Consider the following 13,950-nt stretch of genomic DNA (forward strand, 5'->3'; position numbering starts at 1 on the left):
TGTGATGCTAAAAAAACCCAAACAAAATCACACTAAATAGTTTTGATACCAGCCAAGGGGCTGCTCTGTCTGAATACTATGCCGCTTTAAAATACTTCATAATTCTGGCCTGGCCAGCTGACAACCACACATTCCTCAAAAGACAAGCATATCTGCCGACCGCTAATAAAATATCAACACCTTGCTGGAAAGCAAATGTTCAGCTCTTTTCGTGGCAAAAACACCTGTAAAATATAAATCTTGACCCAACTCGGACGGCTTTTTTTCATCATTCATATTCAACTGCACACCAGAAAGCTGGAACACTTGCATCTTTCAGATAATTGCAGCATTCTTCTATCTTTGCCTATAAAAGTACATATTAATAAATATTCCAGGAATATTGTTGTTTAACATATACCATTGCTTTAGGTATTTATATTTCTACTGCTAAAGTTAGACATGTCAAATATGTTTTAGTTTTTTTTTTTTTTTTTTTTTGCATACACCAGGACACATATATATACACTTTAGCAGTAGAAATATCTATACCTAAAGCAATGGTATATGTTAAACAACAATATTCCTGGAATATTTATTAATATGTACTTTTATAGGCAAAGATAGAAGAATGCTGCAATTATCTGAAAGATGCAAGTGTTCCAGCTTTCTGGTGTGCAGTTGAATATGAATGATGAAAAAAAGCCGTCAGAGTTGGGTCAAGATTTATATTTTACAGGCGTTTTATATACAGGTGTATATAATAAGCAATACCTTTATTTTCACAATATAGGACATGGAACTTATCTGTTCCCTATAAAATAAAATAAAGCCATAACCCAAACTTCTACCACACCCTCTATTTGAAATGGTACAGCAATGCACTGTCACGGACCGACAAATATCATTTCTAACAAATCCGTTGTATCTTTTGCCTAAACCTTTTGTAAATCTTAGTGTCCAAGTGAATCACAAACCACATATAGATACAATCATTATAATAGGGTTTAGGAATATTACAGCCGAGTTATCTACAAAAGCTAGTACTTTGTATAATGAAAATACAATAAAACAAGAGCACAAAATGGATACATTTAAAAAAAAAAAAAAAAAAAAAACACTCCTGTACAATATGGTTAACCATTACTATCAAATTGAGTTTTTTCAAAAAATATATATATATATATTATATACTACTCAATATTTGATAGTAATGGTTAACCATATTGTACTCCTTCAATTGGTATAATATAAAGCATATAATATAATATATATTATATTATATATATATATATATTGATCAGTAAATTTCACCGTCAAAATTGAAACTGCATTTCACCGTGTAAATATATTTGCACCTATTTTTTTTTCACCATTTGTAATTTAAGCACAGTATACTGGTTTAAAAAAATTAAATTAAAAAGTGATGTTCCTTTAAGTTCAAATTGTTTTAATGAACTGATCTGAATTTTAAACAAACACTAATTTTATTTTACACATATTAGAAAAAAAGAAATCCAGTGCTGAAAGTGTTAATATGCATATGCTGGGTAATTAAGAGCTGCATTAATGACTATGGATAGGGAATTATTCAGTGCACGGAAAAATCTTCTGTAAAAGGAACTGCACCTTTCCCTCCAAGTATTTATTAGTAATTGTTCTATAATTTTAGCTAATTCTGCCATTTCAAATCTTGCATTATCTGCTCAAATATTTCCAAGGGTACATCAAATTGTAATCTTCAAATGACATCCATCAACCCAGGCTGGAGATTTTGACAAACATTAAACACAGTAAGGAGGCAATTATGTATGCATGATTTAATCTGCAACTAATTAATATGCAAATGTATTCATATGTTAGTTACTAAATTAAAAATGCAAAGCAGCCCTTATGGTGATTCTCTGATTTTTGCACAAACAAAACCTTTGAAATTTGAAAAAAAAAAAAAAGTTTTTAAAAAGCTTTAGCTCTACTTTGCCAAGCCTGTTGCACACAAGCATTATTTAATTATCCCCACAATTATTGGATAATTCAAAAGGTGCCTTCTGTAGTTTAAATTATAGCATTTCCAAAACCAAGTCTGATTACAGTGAAATCCAGGACCACAATAGTGTCCATAGTGTAGTCTTTATAAAAAACATAAATAGTAGATTTCTCTTTAAATTAGTTACCGATGATAATCAAGTTCGCAGTCAGACTACTGGAACGAGACTAGCAAACCTTATTACAATAATAAAACAGAAACTTAAACATAAACAACAATTATTATATGGGCTGTCATATTGTTCTGCTGCTTTTCATTCTGTCGTTATCAAGTTCAACTGAATACAACGGCCAGTAACATATGCATAACATGAAAGCTGGACTGTCCTACTGCATCAGCACCTTACAGTGCAGTATAAATAAAGAAACCACAATCTTGCATTGTGAAATATTGTGAAAATAGGTTTCGTGTTCTTCTAGGTTGAAATAGAAGGGAGCTCCAACCTACTTGTTTTCTTGAGCCCTGCCCTTTTAGTGGCACCCCCTTTAGGTGTATGATGTGTTTTTAAAATTTGTGACTGTCACTGGTCTATAACAATACATTTATACAGAACAAGATCACACCTGATCGGACATACATTTGTTGTAGAACATATAGATGTGAATAAAATGAATGCATGTTCTTACTGTTTGTGTTTTGAATGGAATACTATACCTTATACTGAATAATGCTCTTTCCAAGGCCCTCTCACTAAAACTCTACTCTTCTATCCTAGAGAGAAAATGTTTGTATAAATTAAGGATTGGAATTGGTGCACTTTTCCTTCATTAAGGCCGGCACACAACAAGAGTCACTGTTGCATTTCACATGTAACTATTTCTGATAATATGCTATAATTTATTTTTGTGGAACATTTTATTTGTATAAAATATTTTAGTGGGTATGGTCTACTTAGTAATATGGTCTTTGTATTGGTGCTTGCAGTATTGAGATGTACCTGTGCTGGTCCTGCGGGCACAAAGTCAATAAACTAAGCTAAATTAAAGTATTTTACATTTAAATAAATGCATTAAAAAAATAAAATAAACCAATATCTCTACTGGATTTTGATATTGGCCTCCTTGCACTAAAACATGGTACAAGTTAGTACAAACATTAGTAACTCCCCTCTGCAAACAGTATTAAACACACCAGTCTTATATAAACAAACAAATTTAATTGATATCAACAGATCATACATGCACCATGATGTTCTACATCATTTTGTCTTTTTGTACTTTGTAATCCATATATTATAAACACTTTTTATAAATAAACCACCTAAACCACATTAGTCACCTAACTACAAAAATTGAATTCAACCCTATCTATTTAGCACCACTTCAGTGTTGCTCACATCACAGCACACTGGCAGGACTGCAATCTAGAAAGAAGATATACTAGGAGGTAGATTAGAAAATAGAGCACAAAATCATTACTGAAAAAAAGTGTATAACTAATTCTAATTCTGCCGGTTTCTGTGTGTATAAACAACTTGCATACCCTTAGTGTTTAGGTTGACTAACAAACCTCAAACTTTTCCAATCTATCTTTTTTTTTTTGAAGAATGACCATGAAGCAGAAAAAGAAAAAAAAGTTGAGTAATTATTATTTTTTGTTTATAGAAGACACCTTTATCCAAGGCGGCTTACAGAGACTAGGGTGCGTGAACTATGCATCAGCTGCAGAATCATTTACAACGTCTCACTCAAAAGACGAAGCACAAGGAGGTTAAGTGACTTGCTCAGGGTCACACAGTGAGCGAGCCAGGACCTCCTGGTTACAAGCCCATTTCTTTAAACACTGGCCCATACAGGCTCCCTAATAATTTATTTCTGTATAACTCTATGGTGGAAATTGCCTACAAAACTGCTGGTGTGGCTATTATACTCCAGATTAATACGTAATGACAATTTTTTAGAATACTGTATTTCTGTACAGTATTTTAAAATGTCTTAAGATTTTACAGTTTCATTTAATGCGGGCAGTATATTACTTTGCTAAGAAAGCCTTAACTTGCATAACTATAGCCAAATCCAACTACTGTAATCTTGGGAAAACATTTCATTTAAAAAGTGCAATCTAATCTCATATGAAAGACTTATTTATAAAAATAAAAATGTCTAATATATTTAGAATTTGGTGTATCTATTGTTAAAGTTTCTTGTCACATTGTAGAGTATATTGTTTTGATTTAACCCTAACTTTACACAAAAGGATGAAGTCTATTTAATCGAACTCGCAGGCTTGATTTTGCAACAGTTTTTAAACAAAAATGAAAACAGCTTGTTGCATGTGCGAGAAATTGCTCCACGAGGAAACCAAAAAGCCATCACAGCACCTTTGCTGGGTTCAGCAGACCTCCAAGCTACCCCCACAATTTCCATGCTAAAGAAAAAGATTTTGTCATGTTCACAAAGAAATATTAATATTATATTCAAACAGACATTATTCCCCCCAAACACACACACACAAAACACACTTTGATAACATTTTGAGACCATCCCCTGCGGAGTACAAAAGCTTATTAAATTTCAAAATGTCAGTTAGTAATCCAGTATTTTGCTCTTTCTGAAAATGGCAATTCAAAACTACTAAACAATACTCTTTATTACATGTTTTACTTAGATTTAGAGCTCCTTTTCTGTGGATTTATATCTCTAGCTAGCCAATACAGGAGAGGAGTCTAGTTAATAAGAGTATAGCTCCCAGACTACAGAATATGTACTCTTTACAATACTAAATAAACAGCATTATTAGTGTTAATGATATACATATTTATATATTTAACATATTAAAAAGCTAATACCTAAAACAAAACAATATAAAACACAGGTTAACTGTTCTCTGAGCTCAATTAAAAAAAAATAAAATAAATGTTGAGCACATTTAACAGCCAAGTCCACTTCCGTCTACAATAATTAAAATCTGTTTTAATATACCAAAGCGATTAGCGACATGTGAAGTGATTTAAATTGGGCACTCTGTTAAAATAAAGCTGAAAGGCAGGGTGATAAATAATAACCATCTCTTTAACTCCACAAGGGGGCATTGGCTAACACAGCAGGGTCCATGGGAATTAGGCACAAGAGTTAACTTTCTATATGATGCTTCAGCACTTTGCGCTGCTCTGTACAGTCACAAAATGTATATGCAATAGTAGAAACGTTTCTCGTTTCTTCTGGTTGCCAGCCAAGCTACCGGCTTGCCTTGATATCTTGTTATCTACAGCTATGGCAAAGGTTTTGCATCACCCTATAGAATTAACTCATTTTGCTTCATAAAGTCAAATGAAACCTGCTAAACAATGTTACATTAACATATTGAATTGCATACCGCTTTGTAGTTTTCCATGAAAAAAAGATTCTAAAAGATTAAAAAAAAAAAAAAGTGACATTTCGAAATCTAACATGGACTATTATGTCTTCCGGTAGACTTTTGAAATACCATTTCATAGTTTCTTTGATTACATGATGTTAAATAACAATTATGTTCACACACTTTATTTTTTTAATTTTTTTTTATTAATGTCTCAATCCTAAATGCTAAAGTTCTGGCCATAGCTGTACATTCTGATCATAAATGTGGAACTCTTAAGATTCCCATCTCTCAGGAAGTTAAATTGAAACTTTATAATGTGGCTCAATGATCATGTGTTTGCGATGTGTGCAGATTTTTTTTTCTTTTTCTTTTCTTTTTTTTTTTTTTTTTTTTTTACTGCATCTCTGGAGCAAAGCAACTGCGAGACAGGGAAGCCAGCTAGGCTAGCAAACAGTAAAGTTTATGTTCCTACTGGATGTTTAGGGAGCCAGGGACTGAGAGAGTGCAGGGACTCTGTCTCTGTGTGTGTATGGGCAAGGTTTATTTTCTGAAAATATAATTGCATGACATATGCTAACAACATTGTGGAAACCACAAGAGCACAGTTAAACATTTAAACAATTCTAGCCACATGAACCAGTGGTGTCTGTAATTTTTTAAAAAATGCATTAATGTGCAATGTGTCTTAATAAAAAAAGAAAAAGGCTTTCAATTTCACAGTATATGCTTGGTATACACATTTTATCCACAAATAAATAAATGGATTAAAAGATCTTTGCCCAGCAAACAGACCAGTTTATATACAACAGTATACTATGCTTTCATTGTGTGTAGAAATCCACAAGGGCTTGGGGTTCTTAATTTTGTTTTCCAACAAAACTATAATGCAACTGTAATTCAGTATTCATTCAGTGAATGTGGTTTCCAAAAAAATACTTTTTACCAAGAGTCCCATGTGTAAAAAACAATAATAAAAACAAACAAACAAACAAAAACAAACAAACAAACATTTATGATCAAGAGCACAAGCTCTGATACCTGTTACCCAAAATGTTTGTACTGTTAGTCTCTTATTAAAGCTGAATACTAGTAAATACCTATAAAATGACAGAAGTACCAGAATAACTCTGAAGGGGGCACAAGAGCTCAGAGTTTACAGCACATCAGATGAGTCTCGACTAGACGACAGTAAATCCCAACTGTGCCTCCTGGTAGACCCTGTTTAATTTAATTAACATTGTCTACTTTAAATATAATCAGATTTAATTTAGCACTTGCAGAAATAAATAATAGTATTATATAACACTTGAAATGATTACCTAGATATGCATGTTTAACATGCTTGTTTTTATTTTTCTGTGAGTTTTACACATAAGAATTCATGATGGCATCAACACTAACTAAACATACAAGAATAAAACATTTTCTTCAAGAAAAAAACAGCATTGTAAATTAACAAATATTTTAAAGGTTATCACACACATGCTCAATCAGTCCCCACCATTAAAAAAAACAAACAAAAAAAACCCACCAAAAAAACACAGAATACCAGAAACATGACTACAACTTGATATACTGTATATAGTGTGTATACCAACATACTAGAAATTCTGAGGTTTCAAACTATTCATCTGAATATTACTTTAGAGCCCACGTATGGTGTCCACAGTGCGGTGAATGTGTAATGGTATGATTTTTCCATCAAAAATGACAATGCCTTTATCTGTTTTTGCATTAAATGATGACGAGAAAAAAGCCAATGTACTTTAAAAATACATTTACCAGTGAAACTGCACTGCCTAATGGGAACTAATTTCCTTTTGATTACCACATTATTTCAAGGTTTCCCTGAAGTGACAGGATAATTGTAGTTTAAGTAAATTAACTTAGTAAACATTTTTGCCAACAATAGAATGGGAGCTAGGAAATTATTTAAAAGGGGGGAGGGAAGGATAGGAGGATGTGGGGGGGGGTGTGCGTAATTATCAACAACAAAAAAACACTTAAATTTCACTGCATTCTCAAGAAGGCTAGGGATTGTTACCATCTCACTAATCACATGTTCCAATCAACACCCCATTCTTTTATTTACATTAAAAAATAAAATAAAATGGAATAGTACTGTAGTTTTAGATGGCACCCCCAGTGCAAAATGATACTGCCTATTTTATTTGTTTAACCAATAAAAAATACATTAAAAAAAAAAAAAAAAAAAAAAAAAAAAAAAACACAAAAGCACTCAGCAGGAACATTTTTCAAATTCTACCTCTGAATTTCCATGACTTCATGGTAACGGATCTCAGATAATCAAAACCCTTAGACTACTGGAAAGCCCATTCAAACTACGTGGCTAACAATACTCATACTGTTGACACTGTAGTAAGTCTTGACCCTCCCTTTTCTTTTCATAATAGACAGGATTTACAACTCCGCAGAACAAAGCTTTTTATACTGAGTTGTACTGAACTCTATAGTGTGATCATGTATGATTCTTTATTTCATATCCAATTCAACAGATGAACAAGCTATAATGAAAAGATCTTTCACGAACACCTCTGTATTTGATATCAATAAAAAATAACCTTTTAGCAGAAAAAAATGCATTACAGTCTTCAACAAAGCAAAGAATGCTAAATAAAATTAGAATGTGAATTTAAGTGTTCCCTTTGTCTCAGCAGTCTATTAGATTCACTTGAGTTAAATAAACTCAGTGTTAAATAAGCAATGCTCCCTGAATAAATGACAAACACTCAGTTCTTCCACTGATTAAAAATTATGTTTTAAAACATCAACAGTTCTTTTTGAAAAATAGTCTATGTACTGACAGTTAACTATGCTTACAAAAAAAAATGCATTTATTCCTTTTTCTTCAGATGGTATGCTCTTTGTAGTTTAATTGGCATTAAATAATGTACAAACCTTGCGTTAACACCAATGTATCAACCACCAATACATTCTAAAAAGGTTTTATTTAGTAACATATATATATATATTTTTTAAATAGCGAATATTTATGGAATAGCATTTGTAGACATGTGATCCTTATGAGATGTGAACATTTATATTCTGTATACATTATGCACCTCAGAAAATACATTTTCGAATTTTGAATAAAAAAAAATGAAATTTTAAAATGTAAAAATAATGTTACACTTGTCTATAGGTCGATGATGTCAGATACTGTACAGTCTTTACTGAAGTAATGAACAAAGCTGTTTGAACTGCTGAAGTGCACTGTTGATCTGTTTTACACACTATATTAGTCTTATTTTAAAATATATTAACATTGAAACAGAAACTAAATAAATACATGTTTTAAAAGACCATTTTATAACAAGCATGGTCTCATTTTATAATCATTTACATGCAACTGAAATACAAAAATAACAATACTGGTGGTATTATTAATAATAATAATAACAATAATAATAATAATAATAATAATAATAATAATAATAATAATAATAATAATACTTTGAATATCAATCAGGACACAGCATACTGAAATACAGGCATGCCTTGTACCTTTATACTACCTCTTTTATGACACATCAATTTAAAGCAACATCATTAGTAACAAAACTCATTTTCAAGGAAAACAAGTTACATTTTTAAATGTAAACTTTGTATTTCTTGCCACTTGTAAACAATCAGTGTCTGCACTGCAAAGCAACACAAATCTACAAACTTATCTATAGAACCATTGAAAATAATTCAAGCTAATCCCAAGTACCTGAAATGCATGTTCTGCATAAAATTAGATGTACTGTACATAGGGTTATGTTGCGAAAATGTTCCTATTATAATTCTTGATTTTTGGTTAGGTCTCACTGGTAATTAGATTCAAACTGCATCTCATGCCAGACTTCTAATGTCCAGTAAATGTGAATGTTCTGTAGTCAAAGCCCACCCAAACCATACAAAGACCACTTGTGAACTCAGACAAGTTAAACTGGTATGAAATCACTAGCATAAATATTGGATTACAGTTATTTCATATTATTGGCTGCTACAGTTAATAATAGGACAAAAAAATAAACAACCCATCCCTTTATATGACCATTTTCCTGGAACCCAGATAGCAGTACTTGAAATCAAAGAGCTTTCATCCAGTTACCAATGAAATGAAAAATGGGACCTGCTTTCACAGATGAAGGTCAGCAGAGCCTCATTTTTTATTTGTATTTTTATTTTCATCCAGCTAGGTAAAAATGCCATTACACAGCATTCACTTACTAAGAAGTGCTGATAACCCTGATAAAAACAGCAGACAGCTTTTTTTCTCCCACCCGTTTGTTCTTGTCAGACTCTGCAGCTAACGCCACAGAGGACAATAGGCAAGCTACTCTAAAAATCAGTCAACGCAGCTTCGAGTAGGACTTGCTCTAAACACAGCCTTTAAAATGTACAGGTAGCAGACTTCTAATTTAACTTACTTTTTGCCCATGAATGTGTCCTAGATGTCTATAAAAACAAACATAACAAAAACATGTACGGACCAATTCCAATCAAAGAAAAAAGTGTCATCTACAGTAATTCTTATTTATTTATTAGTCGGATTGCTTTACTTGAACTTTAATTTGTGCGTACAATAACTGCGGTAACCACGTGAAGTTAACATTTTCATGGCTTCACTCATTCACTATCTAAATGAACAAATAAACACAATGTACACATTTATTAAATTGCACTTTAAAACTTACTGAGGATGGTAAACCTGGAGGAACTTTCCGGACTTTCTTTGTCTGTACCTCTGTAAAGTGGAAAAAAGGTAATTAAGTAGAATGATCTATTACGACAAACTATTAAATGTTTATTCTACTCTTGCGAGAACCCGCCAGACTAAACTTCTCCAACACAATATAATGGGCAAAATGGCAGAAGATGATGCTGAAATAAAGAATAGACTATTCTCCTAAAATAAAAATATAGTTGAGTTGTTAAAGCCATGAGACAATACTGACCAATTTATAACACAATAAGAGTGTGCAGCGTAAATCTCTTTCTTGACAACAGAGTACTATCTCTCTTACTATTGTGTGGATGTGTGCAAAAAGTTTTTTTTTTGTTTTTTTCTGATGTACAAAAAGGTTTAAATGAATAAAAAATAATTTATATCAGGACATTTCAGACAAAAGCCCTTCAGCTGCATAGAAAGAAAAGATATAGATATATAAGTGTATATATTTTACATAAAGAAATCACTGCTTTTAATGAAATGGCTTGAGAAAGCAGACCTGAAAATCCCTCTGGTATGTGAAATGAAAGTCTATTTTTCTTTTAAAACCATTCATAAGTATTATGATGAATACATGCCATCACTGTATTCATTTAGAAAGCAGAAACTGGTCGTACAAATATTTAAAATAACCTCATGAAATATTACAGGTACTTATTACTATGAACTACTTTGTAGTAATATAAAAATCATTTAAAAGCTAAAACCACACCAGTCAAAACACAATACAGATGTGTGTATTCATTCTACTTGCCAAAAAGTAGCTTCCACAAAATTATATTTTAAAATCAGTGGGTTCAAGATTAAACATTTAGTTTTATCCCAGTTTCAACTGTATCGACTGTATTAACCATAGGACATGATGAGACACAGGTAAATTGTGTTCTGTGCCTTGTCTGACAAGGTGGAAAGCATTTATATCAATTGAGTATTCTCTCTCTACTACCAACATGGTTCTGGTTTATAAAGGACTTCAACTAATAAGCTACTTGAGTGGCTGTGCATATTTGTAAGCCTTCCAAAAACGTACTGAATACACAATAAGGAGTTCAACATTAAGGATATAATGTAATGCTAAAAAGGCTTTGCCCTTTATGATGAGCCCCGAGGATGTCGTAAACGGATGAACAGTGATGGTTACTTTGATGAGGTGACTAACGGGTTAATATAATGAAGTGACTGAAAGGATCTTAAGCCCATGGCTTTAGGAGAGAAGCTCACCCATGGAGTCGCTGTGCAATGGTCGTCTTCTGGGATTAATGCTGGAGTACTGATAATACTGTGACCCTGGCTTTGTAGGTGAAAGTGCCCCAGGACTACCCATACCCATCTCACCTCCCAGGTGACTTGGCTGAAATGGGAAAGAACACACCAGGTCAATTAAAAAGGTTTAAGATAACGGGGGGAAATAATTATAAAACAAACGTTGCTATAAAATGAATCACAAAGACACCCCCACTTGTTCCTGCTGACAAACAATGAAGTGGATTTAAAAATATTATTGATTATATATATCTTCATTAAAAAAGAAGATTTAGATCTTTAAATCAAATATGCTGTACAAATATTTATTCTACAATGTAGTGCTATATAATTTTTTTAAAAAAAAAAAAAACACAACAAAATCAGACACTGAAGGCATATGCTATCATATATTCAAGTTCAACTCAGAGGGCACAGCAAAGTTAATTAAATTACTTATTTAAAAAAAAACAAAAAAACATAGGTTTATTGCGTAATACAAGCTTAAAAAAAGTTTAGCACCTGTACATGGAAGTGTCACTTTGTTCAATTGCGTAAAGTATTACAATTTTTTGGTGCAATGAAACTGTTTTTTGTTATTAAATAACAATTACAAATACATCTAAAGTACATATTTTAGTTAGCAGGTGTAATAGTAGCACAAGTAAAACACTTTACTACATTATTCTACTACATTACTACCTATAAAATCAGGGATCTAAATACAATATCTAACATCTGATTTTCCTTTCCCTCTTGTGAAAGTACACTTACCCAAAGCATGCACATCTCCTGATTAAACTTTGCACAGAAAACATGGTTCTCTTAATTACATTAAATACTTGTTAATTTATATAAAGGCACCATACTTTTAACAACTCAGACTAGCCATGGCCAAATGAAGAGCGGAAAGCAAGTCCAACTTTATCGATACTCGAAGTTAACTTCCAGCAACTGAACTAATTACTGTAGTTGATAAAGTACAGAAAGTGTTTTCCCTAATCTAAATTCTAATCACTGTGCCGCTCACAACAGACTTAGTAATGCTTCACTAGCGCACCATTCACATGCAAAACACCCTAAATAGGCCAATTACAACTCAGCTCCTGTTCCCCAGTTAACCCGCTGAGAACTGAAGAATTCCACAAGCCATTCGCAAGACAAAACAAAGGCTCCTTGTCTTAAATAAAGTCAGACTATTTTATTGGGGTTTTTTTTGTTTTTGTTTTAAAGAGGAGGAAAAAAAATGCTAAAACAGAGTGGCACACCTCCCACAATGCATCTTTTAAAATGACAATGTAGCTCAGAAATGGAGTAATAAAATTATCAGGCAATTATCTGCCCAATTTCAGAGATGACTACAGCAGTTGCCCCCAGCTGGCATCCACTAGAAATATTAAAGATAAATGGCAAACACCTGAACAGGAAAACACACCCCATGAAGGATTAAGACTTGAATGTTGATATTAATAAACAGTGGTATGCCTACTTGGGCACAAAATGATGATTAGAAAATGTAGACATCAAGGTAATAGTGATAATACCACAGAAAAGTGCACAAAAAGTTTTTTTTTTTTTTTTTGTTAATGGTTCTGTGTATTGACAAAGTATTTTCAAAATGGTTAACCTTTAAGGTTCCTTAAAAGACCCAGCCTACTAGAAATACTAGCAGTTAGCTGTTGGCATCATACATGACCCTGAATGATCCAACAGATATTGCATAAAAGGTCAATAGGAGGGATATGGTCAAACACACGATAAATAAGAAACACATATTTTTCTGATGATTATCTTATTTTACAGTCAGCACTCACATATCTGACCCTACAGTTTTAACCTGAGTGATGGTTAAACGAATGTGATGCATATCTCATTATTTCATCTGATTTGGAGTGTATGTAGGTGAGCACGTTATACCCTGCCCCCTACCACCCAAACAAGTCCCTGCACTGCACACACTTCATATGGAAAGAAAAAATATGACTTGGGTTTGAGGAACGGTACAGGGAGATGTATATGGAAGCACATATTTTCTTTTCTTGGCAATGTTGCCATTTCATTTTTCTTATCAGAAAACTGGTGACAGAGTCAGAAATCGCATGTGACAGGGTAAGTGCATTAATTTGTTTTTATATATATATATATATATATATATATATATATATATATATATATATATATATATATATATATATAGATATAGATATAGATATAGATATATAGACACACACAAGGGTGGTCAAACGTGACTGAAGTTTATCTGGGTAAGGGATATCCGAGTGCTAACTGTATACATCCATTTGGAATACACAGGTATTTCAAAAGACAACGCTGCAGAAGTAAGTGGAAGCTACCTATTACAAATCACTTCCAGCTATAGCTAAGTTCCTATCCAGTGGTCTAGATGCAATCTGGTCATGTGGCCTAAAACACAGGAAGTAATTAGACATCAGGAAGAAATGGATTTGAAAAAAAAAAAAAAAAAAAAAACACCTTACATGTACATTTTAATTGATTAGTTAATGTTTTCTGCCATTGCTACTCCTATTGGTGTTTGTGGTTTCTCCTTAAAAGCTTCAGCTAGAAACAAAAGGGGCCTACAGTATATTGGTCTTGTACTGAAATTGTTTACCAGTCAGATAAA

General features: G+C 32.6%; 1 protein-coding gene across 13 annotated transcripts in view; it reads right to left on the reverse strand.

Annotated features, from left to right (window-relative positions):
- LOC121318004 (transcription factor 4-like) overlaps window positions 1-13,950 on the reverse strand; it is a 177,770-nt gene that overhangs the window by 56,818 nt on the left and 107,002 nt on the right. For 8 of the 13 annotated variants that reach the window (XM_041254226.1, XM_041254171.1, XM_041254188.1 and 5 more), the window contains 2 exons: window positions 11,286-11,415; window positions 10,030-10,079 (listed from right to left, as the gene is read on the reverse strand). The exons of 4 other annotated variants lie outside the window; for them this stretch is intronic. In XM_041254226.1, coding sequence (XP_041110160.1) covers window positions 10,030-10,079; window positions 11,286-11,415 — 180 coding nt within the window. Of the gene's footprint in view, window positions 1-10,029; window positions 10,080-11,285; window positions 11,416-12,080; window positions 12,264-13,950 lie in introns of those variants that run through there. One more of the 13 variants, XM_041254271.1, reaches the window with a different exon arrangement.

Source organism: Polyodon spathula, chromosome 1 (genome assembly GCF_017654505.1).
Source record: "Polyodon spathula isolate WHYD16114869_AA chromosome 1, ASM1765450v1, whole genome shotgun sequence".
Lineage (NCBI taxonomy): Eukaryota > Metazoa > Chordata > Actinopteri > Acipenseriformes > Polyodontidae > Polyodon > Polyodon spathula.